Raw genomic sequence first — 19,783 nt, forward strand, 5'->3', positions numbered from 1 at the left:
TGTCTTACCAAAAAAATTTGTTCACTTCTGTGTAATTTCTCTTCTCTCAGTACAAAGGAAGATAACTTCAATGTTAATATTCAGCCCCCTGTTGGAGAACTACTTTTACCTGTCACTATGTCAGAGAAGGACTTTAAAACAGAGCAAGGTGAGAAATATTATTTCAGTAACTTTGATAAATGCATTTTTTATTTCCGTGTGCGTGCACTGCAATGCTTTTCACTTGCACATCTATACAGATGCCCAGAAATCACTTCATGTATGTAGCTATTGATGCTATTCTATGCATTCACTTTCAATCTCATACTAATGGCTTGGTTTAGAAAACACCTTCAGAAGCACACAGAGTGTGCGTTCCAGTGGTACTTGACAACTGATTAATATATCTTTTAAAAAAATAAACAGTCCCTCCTCATACATAGTCCATAATCAACCTTTTGGCCCTGAGAGTTATGGTTTCCTAACATTGCTCACTAATGCATTTCATATTAGTGCTAATGGCAGGAATTTTAGACCCACCAGCTCAGAGAAATAATACAAATGTGTACTAATACAATGATGTCTGCTTTTATTAGTCTTTATTCCAAGCTATTGCTTGTGTAGAGTTAATGTACTTTTTCCTCCCAACTATCTTGAAGTTCATTACAATCAGACTCCTTTAAAACAACGCTTCTTACTATTAAAAACAAACTCTTTGGCTTCCGTTTGGTGTAGCATTTTAAAAAGGAACCATGTTGTTGTCTACACCTCGGCTGACAATTTTCTTAATGTAGTGCTTTTAAAGAAAATCGGCATTTCTGTACAATGCATGATTGTGGCTTGGCCTGGACTCAAATGCATTTGATAATTTGAATGGTTCTTACTGTATGAATAATAAAAAATTATTATAGCTGGTTTTACTACATGTTAAATTGAACAATGCACACAGCTAAGAATTTTGTTCACATTTACTGTAGTACTTTTCAAGTCCAAAAGCTTGAGCTTTGGATGCATTTTCAAATTTACAATGGTATATTGTCATCCATCTCAATGAATGGGGATTTATATGCGTAAATCCTTTCCCACTGAGATGAGAATGTACTCATGGGACTCCATCTCATGGCTGTGTAAAGCTCAGAAACCCCGTATATCTATCAAGCAGTCAAGAACACCAACGAGTAATCCTATGCAATGCTATATATTATTAATAATCACTTTTGCATCATTTCTTAGTTACTTTTATATTTTAAATGATTAAGAATGCAGTCTAAGTGTTACTTATATTGTTTTCTGTGAAGTTGATCACTGCAGTGAAAAGTTAGGATTGTGAATTTTTTTCTTAACCAATTGATTCTTATTTGCTGTTCTTACCCTTTGCTGGCTAAAGCCTGCCTCACTGCTTTACACCTGCTCAGCAAACCAAGGTGAGTGATTAAATGAGGCTTTGGCACATTTCTTTTAAACTGTTCCCTTCTTAAAATTGTAGGTGGGGGTATACTGTAAGTAAAGAAGGTTATTGTACTGCTTTCCCCACTTTTTTTTTTTTTTGCTTGCTTGCTTGCTTGATATTTGATCATTTTCTATGCTTTGCTTTGACTGAGGGCTTTTTTCCCCCTGACTGACCATATAGAACCATGAGAACATAGAAGAAGTGCACTTTGAGAATCGCTATGGTCCTCTGTGGAGTTGTTGCCAAAATTCTTTTTTCTTCTGCCATTTTACTTCTATGGTTGTTGATTATTTGTCTGAATAAATCTGGCAGCTGTTTGCTGTGTTTAATAGAGCAGAAAGGCTACTCTGAATAAAGCTATTTGAAATTTTGTTATATGAAGTATTTGTAAATCCATGAAGGTCTCTTGGCATTTCTGTATCGTTCTTTCTGTCTTCCTGAATTCATTCTTTGATGCTGGACTTGATGCTGGCAAATTTACCACATGTTTAAAACCCTCCTCTATAGCATCTTTTTAGTTATAGTTTTCAGCTGTTTTAGAAAACTCATGGTAATAGAGGTCTCAATTCTAAACTTTACATGTGTATTTATTTGTTACACAGCTCTAGGAATAGGTTGGAGTATTTTAAGAGACTTGCTATATGGGCTTGCTAAATGAAAATCCCAAATCAAAATAAGAAATGAATTTCCTCAAATTTTAGCAACACAAATCTTACTAGAGTAAAATGCAGGTCAGCTTAGAAGTTAACAAATGTGTTTCCATTCCATGTTAACTTTGATTTTACTTCATTCTCCAAATAAATCCAATTTATACACCTTATTTTTTGTTTTTCCTTATTTTGGACATGAAATGTTTCAAACCTTGTATCTTGAGATACTTTGTTTTATGTTTGCATTCAAAGTTAATAATAGGAAATGGTGGAGGGGTGGGAAGTAAGGGTGGCAACAAATTTGTATGGGGAAAAATGAGAAGATACACATAGCTTTTAAGAATTTTTAGGTCTAAATTGCATGTGCAATCTAATAAGAATACTAAGGATGGAACATACAACGTTATAGCAACATGCAAGAAAACAATTCACTGTTTCCCATCTTCACTCAGTTACACTATGCTGCTTTGCATTGTGAGTCACATTTTGTGTATTTCCTTTTCCCCCATGGCATAAGAAGGAGGGGTACAGACAGGGTGCTGAATATTCATGCCTGTGAAGGTTTCCTAGTGGCAACACTAGAAAACGGAAAGCTGTATTTATCTACATACTAGGCATCATATGCTGAGCTGTGCAACACTAGCTCACTTTGCCTTTAGTTCTGAACTGGGGAAACCTCTTTCAGTGTAAATCATTGCCTATCCATACAGTCTTGAGCAGCCGCTTAATTAATGTTGTGATTTTGTGATTTGACCATTTGGAAGCAATAGACTAATTAATTTTGTTATTTTAAATACTTGTTTCAGTCTTAGGCTTCAGCATTTCATGCCATATCTGCAGCACTTACTCAGACAAAGCTCCACTTGGCTTCAGTGGGAATTCTGTCTGAGTAAGAACTGTAGCACAGGGGCCTCTATCCTCATGTCATCTTGCCTGACTCTATTCCTTTTGAAATCAATGGCAAAGGTCCAGTTGACTTGAATGGGAATAGACTTGAGCTCAGTCTTCCCTGATAGATGACAATATATCAGCTGTATTTTGCATCAGTATAATTTTTTTTTCCAATTTTATTTCCTTTTATTATTCAAACTGTGTATTCTTGATTCATTGTAACACTTAATTAACCCAAATTAATTGCCTTTCTGTGCACTGACCAAAGTTTTCTTAGATTCCAATGATTAGTGCAACGTTAAAGGTGGCACATGTTTTTTATAACTGGGTTATTAATTGGTATGTTACCATTAATATTTTTATTTTTAAAGTATATAAACATAGTTGTTTTGGCTTCATTTTACAATTTTTTCATAGATAAAAATTTAATTGATAATTTTACAAAATTTTTAAGTAAGTCAGGTATACATGGTACATTTTAATTTAGAAATACCAGGGATTAAAAAAAACATATTTACTTAATTTTATTAAGATTTATGCCTCTAACTTGTGTTCCTAATAAGCAAGATGCTAATTCTTTAAATGGTCAGACATTTACTATTTTCTGGCCCTTAACTACCACAAGCAATCATATTTGATGCCCCTTAATTAGAGCACCTTTTTTTCTTTCCAGGTTCTTTTCCACCTCAGCAATCGAGACAATACATTTGCTTACCATGCTGCTCTCCTAAGTGTTCTTTTGCATGTAAATTAATCTTGATTCAGTTTACACTGTCATGCTGAGTGGTACAAATTGCCTATAACAATAAAACAGCATGAGTTAAAAATAAAGGGGGGTGGAAAGGCAGATTGAATGTGTGCCTTACTTGATAGGATGTTACTTTGCTTTATGCCAATACATTAGTCAACGATAATGAATCTTCTGTTCTGAAAAGCATGGTTTAGTTGATTTTTTTAATTTTACTTCAATGGAGCAGTACCTTGTCTTTTATAGAACAAGTTAGACAAACCATTAATGACAAGAGTGTTAAGGTTAAATATGAAGCAATGCATTCACTTCTCTGAGTGCTATCCATCTTTCCATTTACAGGAGCTTGACAAAAGTACTGGCTTTGTACAACATTTCCTTTAATTACATGCTGTGAGAAACAGGCTTTTAACATAAACATAGTTGCATTCATTTATTCAGCATTTGCTCTTCAATAGAGCTTAATGGAGAAGGTTTAAATCCTAAATGAGTACACACATCTCTCAGCAGTGTTATGTCAGTCCCTGTGCTCTGCTTAAAAGCAGTTTTAGATTGCTTATGTAGTTTTTAAAGCTTTTGCCTAATATTGAAGTTAAACAATCTGAAACAGAATGTACTGTTTCCAAGGTTAGATAATGCTAATGCTGATTTTTTTTATAGAAGGTAGATATTTATTTTTGCTTTTGTCATGAGTAAATCATGTTCTAAAATATCCTCTGTATTGCTTATTTATTTATTTATTTATTATCCAGAATTTCAGATTTTGTGAAAAAAACTGATTCAAATTCTAATGTATGGCTATGTTGACTTTTTTAAATCAAATTTATTAAGCATCTGAATGGAATTTGCAGTATATTGTATATACATTTCTAAGGGGGTAGGATTTTTGAGCATTTTAAATAGTTTTGATTACTTAATTTTATTGTGCATATAAATATCTGACACTGGTTTAATTCTTTACCGCCTCTACTTGAGGTCCTACATTTCATTGTTTTTACAAACAGTTTTTAGCATCTGAATATAGCATAGATTCCTGCAGGATTTTCATATAAGGACTGCGTGAAGCTCTCTAGGGGTGTTTTTTTCTGGATTTTATTTAACATAGATGACCTGCTAAATGCTGTTCTAAGCACTGGGTGTTGATGTAAGAAAAAAAATTCTTATATATAGCCTTCTTGAATTACAGTTCTCCTTTCATTTTTATTCCATTTTTTAATTCATATGATAGCATGGAGGGCTGACATTTTAGCTGTATTTTGTAGTGATGTATTTTAATCAAATATAGTTTATCATTACATTCCTTAAGAGACAGATACTAGCTGAGTAAACAGTGTTTCTCAGTTTCTGATCTGATAATTTTAACTTCATGAATTAAACTGATCTAATTGACTGCGAAAATAAAAGATGTGAAATTCAAAGAATAATCTGCAATGAAATTACAACTGAGTATAGTGGTTTTATTCTTACACGATTGGAAAAAGTTCTTTAGATGTGGGCTATAGTTCAAATTTGTCTTATTTCAAAACTTTTGTTTAATATTTTATATCTGTATGTTTTCTATATTCTATATTATGTACTCTTTCTGAAAAGGAACTACTTTGGCTGCACACAAATTTATTAATATCACATCATTGTTCAGTTATTGCTATTTTCTTTTCAGTAATATTAAATTATTTTAAAATCACAAGTTAATTGGGCTTTTCTATAAATCTACACATGCTTCAATTTTTTAAAGTCAGTTTCTTGATAAATAGTTTAATTTTATATGTAATTTTCTTCTAGGAAACCAAGAAAAATAAAGTTTATATGTCTTTTTGCTCTTATTCAGTAACAGACCATATATTTGTTTCTGTAGATTTCCTAAAGTATTATTTAAAAAAACAACACACTACTCTTAATGTTTCAGGAATGCTGACCGGAATGAATGAGACCTCTGCAACAATCACTGTTGCTCCACAGAATTCCACTAGTCTTGTGTTACTTGAGAAGGTGGTAAAGGCAGCAAACCTGGGTGTTGTTCCATCTGGTCAAGATAACATATACAGGTAAGCTAAGGCTGACATATTCAGTGGAACAAAGTGATTCGGTGTCAATGTGCATAATCTTACATTTATAGATGTAGAGTGGAGTTTCACTTGAGAATCGTGAGAAAAATAAGAGTCCAGATTCAGGGTTCCAAAAGGCATTTTTAAAATATTTTCTCTTGATTGATTTGATTTTTAAGCTTTTCCTTCCTTTTGTATATCTAATTTTGGTAACCATGAAAGAAAACCAATCTCAAGCTACTTTCTCCATTCAGATCTACCAATCTGCCTACATCCTGATTTACAACAGTCCTTACTTATCCAGTCATTGGCTTCCTTTAAAAATATCTCCATTTGGTTCAAAATGCAGCAGCCTGTTACTGATCAGTGGTCAGGAAGATTTTATCATCCATGACCTCATCCAAAGAAACTCCTGACCTGGACTGCATCACAGAATCCTGAGTGGGAGTTGACTCAGGCCCTGACTCTAGCTCTTCCCATCCTTTCTGTCTACTTAGGCACCAAAGACCTAGATTAATTGAAGACCACTCAAAGTAGCGATCCTTTTCTAGTCCAACCTCAAATACAGAAGGGGACACCTAGAGGAAAAAGGGTAATATTTTGAAAGTGTCTAAATTATTTTGGAGCGTTGCTCCCAAATGTGACTTGGGCATTTAGGAGCCTAAATCCCATTGACTTTCCTTGAAATGTAGGTGACTTTTGAAAAAAATTGGTTAAAATTTTCAAAAGTCATGCAATTATGTGGCAAATGCAGAAACAAGTCTAACGTGTGGATGCACTTAATTTCTAGACCTCTAAACACCAAATGTTTTCTAGGAGACCTCACTGAGATGCTGTTTGACATAGATATGACATTCCCAAGATTTAATGTCTGGAAGATTTCCTTATCCATGTTGACAAATTTCCCAGTATGGCCCAAAACCACCTACTTGGCTTTTCACAAGTAATCCCTGCCCCTACCCTCACAGCTAGTCAATCCCTGGAACTGATTTCTGAACTAGAAGAGGATTTAGGAAATGGAAGCTATACCTGCTTGTTCTGAATTGAACATCCTCCACCAGGTTGAGATCTGACCCCTTCTGGTTTACATTCAAGAATAACATTTCTGTGTTTTTCTGAGAAAATCACCCACTTCTGAGAGAGCCTTTTGGAATGCTAGGAACCACTCATTCCACGGAAGATTGATAATCTGATTTTCCTTCCTTTGAATTCAGCCCTTTCATGTAACAGGTCATCTTGGAAGCACTGCAGGAACATTGTCACCTGCACTTCCCTGTGGCATTTGATATGGTCAGCCATGGAATGCTGTTTTACCTCAGACACTATGGGATTAGTGGGATAACGTTGGATATGTTTACACTGAAGCTGGGAGCAAGCCGCATGGGCTGGGTAGACAGTCATGCTAGCTTGCTAAAAAATAGCAGTGTGGACATTGCGACTTGGGCAGCAACTCAGGCTTTCAAGGCTGCTCAGCCCCCTGGTCTGAGCTCTAAGCCACAACATACGCCTGCTATTTTTAGCACGCTAGCTCAGATAAGAAGATAAATAACTGAATTAGAGAAGAACCCTGTAGATTGCTTTGTGCAACTGAGGACATCAGAGAACCCCCAGAAATTGGTTCTTATGCAGACTTTTCATCGCCCCGCACTTCTCCAAATGGGCAATAATGTAGGTTGCTCTCCATGCTCCAGGAGAATTTCTTGGCAGTTTTATTCCATTTTTTTTCATGTATTTTAAGAAACCTGGAGGGTTGAAGAGAATAACAGACTTTAGGGTTCTCAACAGACCATCTATGAACAAGAAATTGCAGATTGAGACACGAGCCTCAATCCTCACCAGCATTCATCCAGCAAATTTCCTCACTTGACTTTCAAGAAGTAGAATTGCACATCCCCATCAGATGGAGACACTTAAAGGTTCCTCACATTTGCTTTCATATCCTTCCACTTTCCTGACAAACCTAGTCTTTTAACAACACAAAAAAAGTGTTCACAAAAGTGTGGTTACAGTCATTGCAAACTTTTGCGTACTTAACTGAAAAAAATGGGAATAACTTAGACTTCTTAAATCAGAAAACCATGGCCTTCTTGTAATCGGCAAAGTATCATATAATGTGACTCAATATCATGCACATAAAAGGCATCTGACGTGTCAAGCAGATTAGCTCAAAAAGATGGGTCTACACAGGGAAATGGTCTTTGGACACTACACTTCCATCTGTCCCAAAATACAATAATAGCTCATCAACCTGTAGGTAGTAGCAGACAGAAGAGAGAAATCTGTTGCTCAGAGATAAAAGACCACAGGGCCAGATGTGAAGAACACACTGGACCTGATTCACTGTTCCTTTGCTTTGGTTTTATGCTTGTATAATTCCACTGAGGTCAATAGAATTGTCTGTTTAAACTAATATAATGGAGTGGAGAACCAGGCCGTCCCAAGACTCTCTGATATCTGTATTCCTTCCCCTTCTTCTTCTTGCCTTAGTCCCATGTGTATGAGGTCGGCTCTTCAAGTCTTTCTTCTCCATTCCAGTCTGTCTTGAAGCAGTTCCTCAGAAACTCCATAGCTAATCAAATCCTATTGTATGACATCCATCCATCTATTTTTGGGTCTTCCAGCCCTTCTCGTACCCTCCACTTCTAAGTTAAGCACCCTGTTTCCCATATATTCTTCCAGTCTTTTTTTCATATGCCCAAACCATCTAAGCCTGGATTCCCTCAACTTTTCTGTAATTGGTACCACCTTCATACTTCCCCTAATACGTTTGTTCCAAATATGGTCCATCCTTGTAACTCCAAGCATGCATTTTAACATTTTCATTTCCATTGTATTCAAGATCTGATCCTGTCTCTTCCTCAGTGTCCAGCATTTGGTGTCATACGAAAGTATATTACTACTTCTCCATGCCCTGAAACCCCTTCTGACCAAGTTGATATTCATTTCCCCCATCTCGTGGCCATCTGAGCTGTACTTCAAATTGATGTGGCTAGGAACACGGTTGTTATAGAACTTCTGTCTTTAGAGATTTACTAACACAGGGCCTGATCACTGAGTGAAATGAAAAACCTGAACGAAGCAGAGTGGATGCTGAACAGAGTTAGATGAGTTGAGCTAGATATTCAGACAGTTATCTCACACAGTTCTCCTTGCAGCTAGCAAAGAATCCACATTCAGTGACATCAAATGATAGCATGAGGTGGCTTAGAAAGAAACAATGACTACAATATCATCTACATATTTTCTTGTGTGAAATTCCTTCAGGATGGCCTGACCATGAGCCAACACTCTGAAAGGACACATGGCAGCAATAAGGTCAATCTTCTGGTTTGATATGGAAAAGGTTCAACCCAATGTAGCTGGATTGCCTTGTTGGAGATAATGAAACCTCAAATTTTTTATTGTCCTTAATCTATTGTTTCATGGTCTGTTACAGCTTTTGAAACAATGAGTTCAATGTCCATCTCATTCCTAACTGTTAAAGTGGTCTTTCTAATGGTCAAGTCTTCTTCCCAGACAGCATCAGAACTTAGAAGCCTTGTTAGTAGAGATTTGTTATCTCATACTCCATTACAACACTATGGCCCTAAGGACACTAGTCAACTCTGCAGCCAAACAAATCTCCAACAGGAATCACACTATTCTCTTCCCAGCATTTTGCCCAAATCCAAAACACAAAAATGCAACTATTGCATACCTACCTTTCTTATAACTTTAACATCTGTAGTGATAGCTGAGAGTCCAGAAGCTTAATCTTAAAAAGAAAAGACAGTATAGGAAGTCACCCAAATCAAAGAAGAAAGAAGACCCTAACTATGATACCATCTCTGCCTAGATCAAAAATATACTGGGGACACAGGATTATGAGCATATTATAGCAGATGAGTATTGAAGTCCTGTGTATTGGCTGATGAAAGTGGAAGAACAGCAATCTGGTCCGATATACATATTTTCATAAAATACTAAAATATGGAACCCTACAGTACCTGCATTGATTCTTCAATAGCCTTCCTCTGTCCTCTTGTACTTCAGTCTAATATGCAGATTGTGGGGTTACTATACAATTTCTATTTTCAGAGAAGGATAATGTCATCTGATCAATAATCTTTTTTAGTAACTTTGGGAAAAGAAACCTGGCCTAAAGTTGGTATGCAAGTCCCATCAGCTCAAGGCACAATATATATAATCGCTCCAGCTGCTTCCAACCAGTCAGTAAGAGGGGATATGACCCACATACTAAGGATAAGCAGAGAAGAGAAATTGATGGGCATATTTGTAACTATTCCATGTTAACTCATTGGAACCCAAATCTGTGTTCCCACTGGTTAACCAGTGAGGTCTTCCTTATAAATTGAAGAATGCTGAGGCAGGGCAGTGGCACTTTCTGAAGACCCACTCTGCCCTGCTTCAGTCCAGAAGCGTCTTCTGAATCTTTGGCCTCCAGATGGTCCTGGCATGGGAGCTCAAGGGAACTGAAATCTTCCTCTGGCAATGGCTCCTATGAAGCAGTTGCTGGAATTGTTCTGTTTCCATGGCTTCTTAATTGTGGGGTACAGACACCTACTCTTCTCAGAAGCTGCACTGAGTAACCATTTATAATAGGCATAAGTAAATATATTTATAATAGGCACAGGATGTCCATTTTGCTTCCTAATTTCTCTAGTAAAGTCTAGATAAAGAATTAAGTGCCCTAGGCTAAACACTTAACTATTCCAACTGGTTCTTACTGGATTGATGAAGGACTGATACATCAGACCTTATTCTTCAGTTATAAACCTAGTGGAACATTGAAAATGAAGTCCTACTTTCCCTATACATTTCTGCTCAGGTCTTTTGATCATGTTGGCATTGATGTAAATAGAACATTACATCAATGCCAACATGCATTTCAGCTTTAAAACTTTTGGAAACTTGAGTTTTTTAATACTTTTTTAATACTTGATTTATGTTTGTAATAATGACTTTTAGGAAAAGATTTTTCCAGGTTGTTAATGACCAACTAGGTTAAACCTCAGGCCTTCTACACCTCCAGCTAGTTATAAAATGCCAGAAAATGTCCTCCCTATTGGTCAGTATTCCTTAAGTAAATATTTCTTTCCCTAACTCAAGAGAGAAGTAGAATGTTTTAGTAGAAATGTATCCTTTATAGAAATATTCAGAGGCTGTAGCTGGAAGGTGTTGCCAAGTTACCTACCCAAGTGTTTATCATTCCAGGAAATGAGACTTTCTCATTGGTAATAAAAGGTCTATATATTGAAAAATGCTGAGTGCTGATACAGTTTTCAGGTGGTATCAGCATTCAAAGGTTTTGATTAATAGGTATGAAATACTTTGAGTAAACATCTTTGTATCACATCAGTCCTTGAGAATCTTTTAATTCCTTAGATATGTTATTGAATACAAGGAGCTAGAATGTTTGTTATAGGGTTAGGGGTTTTTTTAATTAACTTTAAGAAAATGCAGATTTCCGCAATCTTAAAAATGTATGTGCAAGCTATTTAGATCTTAAGTTAATCAAAATAGATTGTTCTATCCTAGCTTATTTGCTGTCCACTAGAGGACAGCACTGCTTTTGTATCTGAATGCATTAAAGTGCAGAATATGTGCAGCATTTTCTTTGAAAAAAACAAACAGCGACCTCTGAGTTAATTGTTTAAACAAAAAGCATTTAACATTTGCAAAGATAACCAAATGAGAGGGTTTTTTATCTAAAAGATTTTATCATTTTTATTTGTTGACTTTGTGTAAGACAAACTGTTTTCTGTGATTAAATACACTTTTGCAAAAGGAAATTTATAGCTTGTTTTCAAAAATGGAAAGTACATAATTCTCAAACACTTATGTTAAATGTCTGATTCCCTAAGAACAGAAGAGTACAAAGAACAAAACAGATGAAAGAACAAAACAGGTTAACTCTTGTGTGTTGGTGGTGAGATGGTGGTCTATTGATCCAACTTCTTAACCAATCCAAGTTTTGCAAAGCAGACTTGGGTTCTCAGGCCTTAGATGCTGAATATGTTACTGAGTTGATGATAGATATTTGATGAAGTAGTCTGAAAGTGGATGTAGCACCCTCTCTGACCATTACATGGAGCAGTCATAGTGATTAGCAGATAAGTCTTACAAGCTCATTTGCAGATCTGACTTTCACAGGGATACAGTGAGATTGAGTAGCAGCTGAGGCCAGGCTACTGGAATCTATTTTTGGCAAAAAATATTAATATGCTAAAAATGCTACAGTACATAGCTGGTCATAGCTTATCTATAAAATAAAATGTTTTTCATTAAACCCCTAAATGTTTAATATTTCTATCATCACAATATAATTTGATTTGAACCATAAGTATGTTGAAAATTTTAAGGGAACTTTTTAATTCAATAAAGTTGTTTTTCAAGAAAACATGACACTAACTGAAAAATGAAAGATATCAAAATGATTATAAAATTATTTCTATGGTGTAAATGCTCTTTAATCTAGTTTTCTCTGCTTTTAATAATTTAATTGATGCCAGTGAAGTATTTTCTGAGATTAAAATTATTAGTTTTAAAAATAAATGATTTTCCACTCTTTTCTTGTGAATGTGTTACTATTTTCAATACGTTTGAGATTAGAAGCTTTGGTCACCCCTGTATCAGAACCATATAGGCATATACGGTTAAATCTGTCCCCAATATATCTTTATTCAAGTTCTAAAGTTTCTATGACCACTAAACAGTATAAATATCCAATATTTTACCTTTTTTGAGATCCTTAGGTAATTACAAAGTAAAACTTGTATATAAATACAGTATTAACCAAAGTAAATCAAAACTTCAGAGTACTGAAATTACAGTATTGTATAATTATTTATTCTTGATAACCCACGGGAAAATAAGGCTTCATAGCTGTTAACTCTGATATTTGGAAGTAGAAGACTAATTTATACCAGTATTTCTTACATACATTTATTGTGCAATTTCATTACACATTTGTCAACTTCGGACTAATTATTTTTGTACAGCTAGGGCAGGGCATTGCATCTTGTGATTGTCTTTCTTACTAATAGGATTCTGTCTGCTTCAGCAGGCAGTAATTGAAGGCTTCATGTACAGGATAGAAAAAAAAAGTTTTAGCCTGAGTGGGCCATTGTCACTGTTTCTGATAACCAGCAGAACAGAAAACAGGAGAAAATTGAACTTAGAATAGAACAATCAGAGACCAGGAAGACTGTCCATGAGAAGAGAAAGTATGTCTTAGTACTGTTGAATTAACTGTAACAAATCCTTGTTTTGTTGTAAACAACTGTTCTGTTTGTGAATGTTCTGCTAAAATTAACTCATTGTTTTGCATAAATATTAATTATTTAAGAACAGGTATTGAGAGTCAATTAAAAAAATTTTGCAATGTATCTGGTAACTAAGAATTTTTGTAATTCTTTAAAGTACTTGGACCATGAATTTTAGTCATTTTTTGTTTACAGAAACAGAAAATACTTCAGTTTTTATGTAAAGTGGTTACCATTAAAAAGTCAGCATTTGGCAAATGCTACCGCACTGTAATATCTAAGATACTCAATTTTCCCTTATATTTGAAATAGTAAAGAACTATATTTCATACATCACTGTTGACAAATGTTGATTTCAATTAAAAATGGTGATCACTATGCCTTTTTGTTCCCCAAAAATTGCGTGCACACAAAAAAAGTTTTTGAAAGATGCAATACGTTTAAACTGAAACTCTCAAGGTTAATGGACAGGCTTATGACTTACCTATTCTTTTTCTTTTTTGTTTAACTTGTTGAGAAAGATTTGTTTTTTGCACATGCATAACATCCTCCTCTGCCTACCCAAGTGTTTTTTCTAACTGAAAAAAAACCCACAAAAACCCATAATCCAGTATATGTGAGCAATGCTGTAAATGACACACCACCATTATGCGTGTGCTGTAGCGAGAAATATTCTGTCAGGAAAACTTACATTTTCAAGTTTCCAGTCTGGTTGGTACAAACAATGGAGTGGGGGATAAATTAAAAAGGAAAAATAACTAGATGATAATGTGGAAATCATCTTAAACATACTGTTTAACTATCTAAAACAATTGAATTATCACAGATCTCACGGTTTTGTAACTACTGGTAAAAGTTGTTGGGTTTTTTTTTGTTTTTTGTTTTTTAATGGCAAACATTGTACTTGTACTCATTTACTCTTAGTATTTTTGCGGGTCTCTTGGTGTGCTACCCTCTATCACAGCAGGCCCATTCTAATAGCTGTTAACATTCCACACCAAGTAATGTCCCACTGAAGGTCTTTTCTACCTCTACAAACAACTACAATTTACAATTTAAACTTGATAGATACAACAGTGTAATTTTCCAAGGATTATTTCAAAGCCGCACTGAAGTCTGATGTCATAATAAATGGAATAGCTTCCTGTATGTATGTTAGTGTACCCTGGTAGAAGAAGTACAGATAAAAACTGACATTATGAGACAAAAAATGTTCCACAGCTTCCTATAAAGAGTAAACCTACTGTACATACGTGATTTATTTTCATTACTGAACGATATTGAATAGTTTTCTCATATCTAAAAATCTAGTTGATTAGATCACAATCTTGTTAAAATACTAGTGGATTGACTATCTTAAGTGTAAAACATGTGATAAGACTTCTCTTTATCCTAATAATCAGATGGTCCTCAAATAATCCTACTATAACAACCACTACTTTAAAATAGCTTAATAATTGACACAAGTGGTCTTACTGATCATTAATCTTGTATCTAAACATCAGCTGCCTTATCATTTCAGAACTGAGTTTAGCTTCAGAAATGTACATTCCTTTTGAATATATGTTTCTACTGTAGCTAATTTTGCAATGTAATGATCTTGGGGATTTTAGGGAACAGACTTTGCTTTCCACGGCCCAAAACAGTTTTACAATTTAACTAGCTCTTTCTTTAACAGTGAAATAAGTCAAGTGATTTTCCATTAGACGTCTGCTTTCAATAAGTGTTTCCAAATCAGTGTCCAATAGAACAGACATTTAGTAAATATTGTAATTGCATACACACTAATAGTTTATGTGAAATAGTCCACACATATTTAGATTCTGCAACAAATGCACAGACTCGCGTTTTCATTAGAGAATTTTTATTTATAATGTTTATCCCCTACCTAGTGTTTTAAATGGCATGTATAAAACAGTCTGAACAAAACTGACCTCTGTTGAGGCTTTGGGCTCCATTTGCTTTATCATAACATTGACTTTATATCACTTTCAGTTTTTAATAGAAAAGGGGTAAAAAGAGCCTTGGGGCTATGAAACACTGCAGGAACTCCAACTACAGAGCTTTTTATATGTGCATTCAGACATAATCTGCTTCTGTGTAGTCCCAAGACACAAGTGTTAAGTAAATAAAGAGACTAATAAGACTATTGTTTACATAATTATCACCCTGTCAAAATCAACATGAGAAATACCGAAATTTACATTGTGAAGCAAATAGCCAAGATGACAGACACAACTAACTAAGTAGTTCATTTTTAAGGTGGTGGTTTTATAGTTAGGAAAAAGCAAGATTTTCCTGTTGGAGAAAGACGGGTTAGAATACATCTATAACCTGGACAAAAGAAATATATTGACCTGTGATAGGAAACTTTTGAGAAATGACTTGTGTCCTAAATTAGTATGATGTTTTTTGAGATTTTGATGTACTTAAACATAATTTTTTAAAAATTACATCTCATTTAAAGAGAATCTGCTTCCTGCTTAAGTAACTAATATTTTAATTAAGTCTGGAGTGAAGTTTTTTGAGTATCTCCTGATAAACTCCCTCTTTTATGTTGATGGTAATTAAAGAGCTCCCTAAGGACCTCAGTAGACGCTTTGCAAGGCCCGCGCTAATTGTCAGACATGAGACACTGACCAGTTGGTTTGCTCTTGAATGGCTGACAGCGTGCTGTCAGCACAGCAGTTTTATTTTTATGTATTGTGAGCTGTTGTCAGGGCTAACTGGGTCCTTTTGTGGCTGAAGATGTTGCGCAAATTGAGGCAGATGGCTCTGATTCAGACACGTGTCATTCAGAAAGGGGAGAGGGGATTGGCCCTGCAAAGTGGGGTCACAGTAGGTCACAGACCTGCTCTACACTTGTTAGTGTTTTCAAAAGCCCATGTGCAGCAACTTTGTTGTTCACAAATAACTAACACACACACAAAAGTGTGGTGCACTCCTTGTGGAAAATGGAAGACTAGGCTGTTGCCATCCTCATCCTTCCTGTCTCTGGGGCCTTGCTGTGCATGCAGAATGAATTAACAGGATTGACAGAAGTTCATTGTGCCTAAAATGGCTTTTCAGTCAATTGCAGTGCTTAAAAGGCTAGTTTTGCTTTTAATTCCGTGTAATTAGTGGGTTCTTTATGTCTTGGAATTTAATAATGGAGCATTAGATCTCACTCTTTATTTACCATATTTAGTCGATAGAAAAGTGCGTCAAATGTTCTGGAGATAAAATAAATTAAGGGGAGAAGATCTGGTGTTTCAGAAAGATTAGTTTGTTACATAACATCATTTCATATCATGTTGGGTATTAAGTTTGAGCAATTTAAGTTGAATTAATTCATCACTTGGCATGCAGAGAAAACATTTTCAAAAGGCTGCATTTTAACAATTTAGAAAATGCATAATATCAGCATCATTTTAGTATTTGATTTAGTTGTTTTGGTATAAAATACTGAAGATTATCCTTTAACTATGAATACAATTGGTTTTAAGTTATTGGTGCAGAATGGAATACTTACTTTCCATTGAAGTACTGTGTGTTAATATACAAAACTAGAATCTAAACAATAATTTTCCTTTAAAGGAACTTTCTTGTCCATAATACTAAACAAAAAATCTTGGACTAAATCTTTGTGGCTTTATTAGATAATAAAATCTAAATAAAGCTATTTGTGCAGCACTGCACAAATCCTTTTTCTGAGGAATTTGTAGGGGGATTTAGGGGTTGTCCCCTGTACTGAATTAAATTGAAATTTTTTTTAAATTAATATTTCTTTTTAGAAAGAATACGCTACCAACTTCTGGCTTTATATGAATGCCTTCATGATTTTTTTTCCTTCCTCCAGGTTTGCAGCTAAAACTGTGCACAGTGGGTCATTGATGCTAGTCACAGTGGAGCTGAAGGAAGGCTCTACAGCACAGCTCATCATAAACACTGAGAAAACGGTGATTGGTTCTATTCTACTGCGGGAGCTGAAGCCTGTCCTGTCCCAGGGGTAACCTGCTTACATCTGGACTTCAGAATCTGGCACACAACAAAAGTGCCTGGCATCCACTACTGCTGCCTTTCATTTATAATAATAGCCCTTCCATCTGGCAGTGGGAGAAGAATACACTCTTGACATTCTTGTCTCCTGCTTTAGAATGCTAGTGTGTATCTATCATGTATACAAGGGTTTTTTTCCTGCTTGCTAACCAAAGAACATATATTTTACTGTCATTTAGCTACACTCTTAAAAGTATTTCCCAGTTGTTCTATCCTGGTACTTCCCCTCTCTTTCCTCCTACTCCCCCCTCCACTTTTTCCTGCTATAAAACGTAACTATTTGATAATAAAGTTTGGGGGAAATCAGCTTGCCTGAGCAGTGAGCTAAAATGAAAAAGAGAGACTCCAGCAGAATCTACAAGGTACATAGTATAGGATGGATTTGTTGTATGAGACGTGTAAAAGGACAGTAGACTTACTAGAGAATGTCATTGTCCAATAAAGCTGCTTGTAAGCTTGACCTCATACATGTTGTTATAAACAGTCGTTTCTAGCTACTGCCATATTGTCAAATATTTCTAAATCTCCAGTAAAGTAGTGTTATGAATGGACTCTCTCTTCTCTTCTGTTTTATAGGGAACTGACTCTGTACATCACTAATAATACATAAATCTTACCCATTTGAAGTAAATATCATGTGAGGGTTGCATAAAGCCTGAGTTTTTTGGCGGAGGAGTCTAGAGGGGATTGGACAGGGAGAAATTAATTCCTCTTGTCTACAGTCAGCAAGGAGGACTACTGTGCAGCCCTCACCCCGCTGTACCCAACAATCTGCTGCCTATGGGCTGGAATATAGTGTTTTAGCACCTTCGTGTTCTTGTTACTTGAGACACTAGGTCTGTAAAATTGTGGACCAATGGTCTCAAACCAGTTCATCCTTAAAGTGGCTTTCAACAGCAGTTTATATGGGTCCACTGCAAAGAATATTTCCACGATACACCACAGAGGGTCTGCAGGCAATTCTGCACAGTAGCCCTTAAGTGGGACTTAATTGGTATTGTGGGCCTTGTGCTAGCTTTCTACCGAGGTGAATTTCATTCACAGAGACTGTTTGCTTTGTACTGTAAATTATTTCAAAATTACAAATGGACACCTCACCTAAGCGGAACCAAAATGTAGCTCCAATAACATGCACATTTTATTAGCAGTTTTCAGAAGTATTTTATTAGCCTCTTTCACAATATTAGACTTGATAAATAAATGCATTATTTAGTTTTCAGCAGCACTCAAAATGCACACAGTGCTTTTCAAACAAGGGAACAACAGTCCATATTGTTACCCTACTTTTTTTTAATCTAGGTTTATATTATGTTCTTGGAGTGACTGCACATATCCATTCCACTTCAGATGTGTGCGTTCCCAGTGCACTGCTCTTGGAGATTTTTCCCTCAGTGGTACCCATCAGGGTAGTGCATGCGCTGTCTGCTGCCTTGCTCTGCTGTGCAGTAGTATAAAGGACAGAGCTACCTCCAATCCCTGCCCCCAGTTCTTTCTTACCGCCCGTGACAGTTGCTAGAGCCAGTTGTCTTGCCTTTGCATGTTTTTCTCCCATTTATCTATTTTTTGTTCATAGTTGGTGTCCAATTTACCTCAATTTTAGTGTTAGATGGTTTTTAGTATTAAGTTCCCTTTTAGTGTGTTTATGCACTTCAGTTTTCTTTGTGGGATTCCATTAATGGTATTGGGGCTGTGACGCTGTCTGGAGTGACTCACAACCATGAGCGCCTACCTCAGGGCAGACTGTCAAAAACAGGGCAGACACCCCAAACTGGTGGTGAGTTCTATAATTAGATTTCCTCTAGCCAGTGACAAATGTGATCTCCTGGATCACTGTAACAGTCTTATCATGGAGTCACAGAGAGACCCCTTAGACTCTCCAGACTATCTTGCCACCCAGACAAACAGGACTTAGTGATAAGTGGTCACCTACACCAAAAATCACACCACATTCAGGCTGCTTCCAGTCCCAAGAGACCAGTCATTTACTTCAGATCAATTGATGACCTAGATATTATATCATATACAACACCTGTAGCCATTCCTGTAATAAGCTACCTAAAGGCTTATTAACTAGGAAAAAAGAATGAGTTATTTAGAGGTTCAAGCAAGCAAACATATATACACACCAATGAATTACCATCTAAATCCTAAGAGTGACAGAGTAGTAGTGATCTGTCTAATCAGTGTCTTTCAGGGCAGATTCAGGAGGGATCTCTGGCTTCAGTTTAAAGTCTCTGGCCCTTCAGAGTTCAAACAGTCATGGAGATGCAGTGTCTTCTTGTCAGGGATTTTTATTCTCTTCTCCCAGAGTTCAAGATGATAGGATGAGTTCACATACATGTTTCCTCTTCACAGGTGGGGGTGGGTGGGAAGCAATCAACAGTCTTTTGTCCTCTGATGTTCCACAATAGTTTGTCTGATGTCTCTGGGCCTTCTTTTTTGTTGAGTGGGAGATAACACCTGTGGTAAACTAGTATTTCATACTTGGTAATGTTTCTCTCCTGAGTGGGGGTGGGGGCAGTGTTTACAGATTATTCAGAGCAAACACTTAAAATATTGCCTTATAACATGGGATATAGATATTATAAGTGAGATTAATACATGCAGCAACATACAAGCATTTCATAGAGTGTAAATACATTCTTATAAAACTAACGCCTATTTTGAGCACAACTAACATACAGGTGACCTGGTCTGGTCTCCAGCTACAAGTTGTC

General features: G+C 35.9%; 1 protein-coding gene across 2 annotated transcripts in view; it reads left to right on the plus strand.

Annotated features, from left to right (window-relative positions):
- Positions 1 to 17,617, plus strand: part of AP3B1 (adaptor related protein complex 3 subunit beta 1) — a 261,412-nt gene extending 243,795 nt beyond the window's left edge. Inside the window, exons 25-28 of one of the 2 annotated variants that reach the window (XR_005600381.1) lie at positions 51 to 148; positions 5,625 to 5,763; positions 12,810 to 12,989; positions 16,867 to 17,004. Coding sequence is in view for 1 of the 2 variants with exons in the window: in XM_039544543.1 (XP_039400477.1) it covers positions 51 to 148; positions 5,625 to 5,763; positions 16,867 to 17,020 (391 nt within the window). In the remaining variant the exon portion in view is untranslated. Of the gene's footprint in view, positions 1 to 50; positions 149 to 5,624; positions 5,764 to 12,809; positions 12,990 to 16,866 lie in introns of both variants that reach the window. The other variant, XM_039544543.1, reaches the window with a different exon arrangement.
- The last annotated feature ends 2,166 nt before the right edge of the window (positions 17,618 to 19,783 follow it).

The sequence above is a fragment of the Mauremys reevesii genome, linkage group 6 (genome assembly GCF_016161935.1).
Source record: "Mauremys reevesii isolate NIE-2019 linkage group 6, ASM1616193v1, whole genome shotgun sequence".
Taxonomy (NCBI): domain Eukaryota; kingdom Metazoa; phylum Chordata; order Testudines; family Geoemydidae; genus Mauremys; species Mauremys reevesii.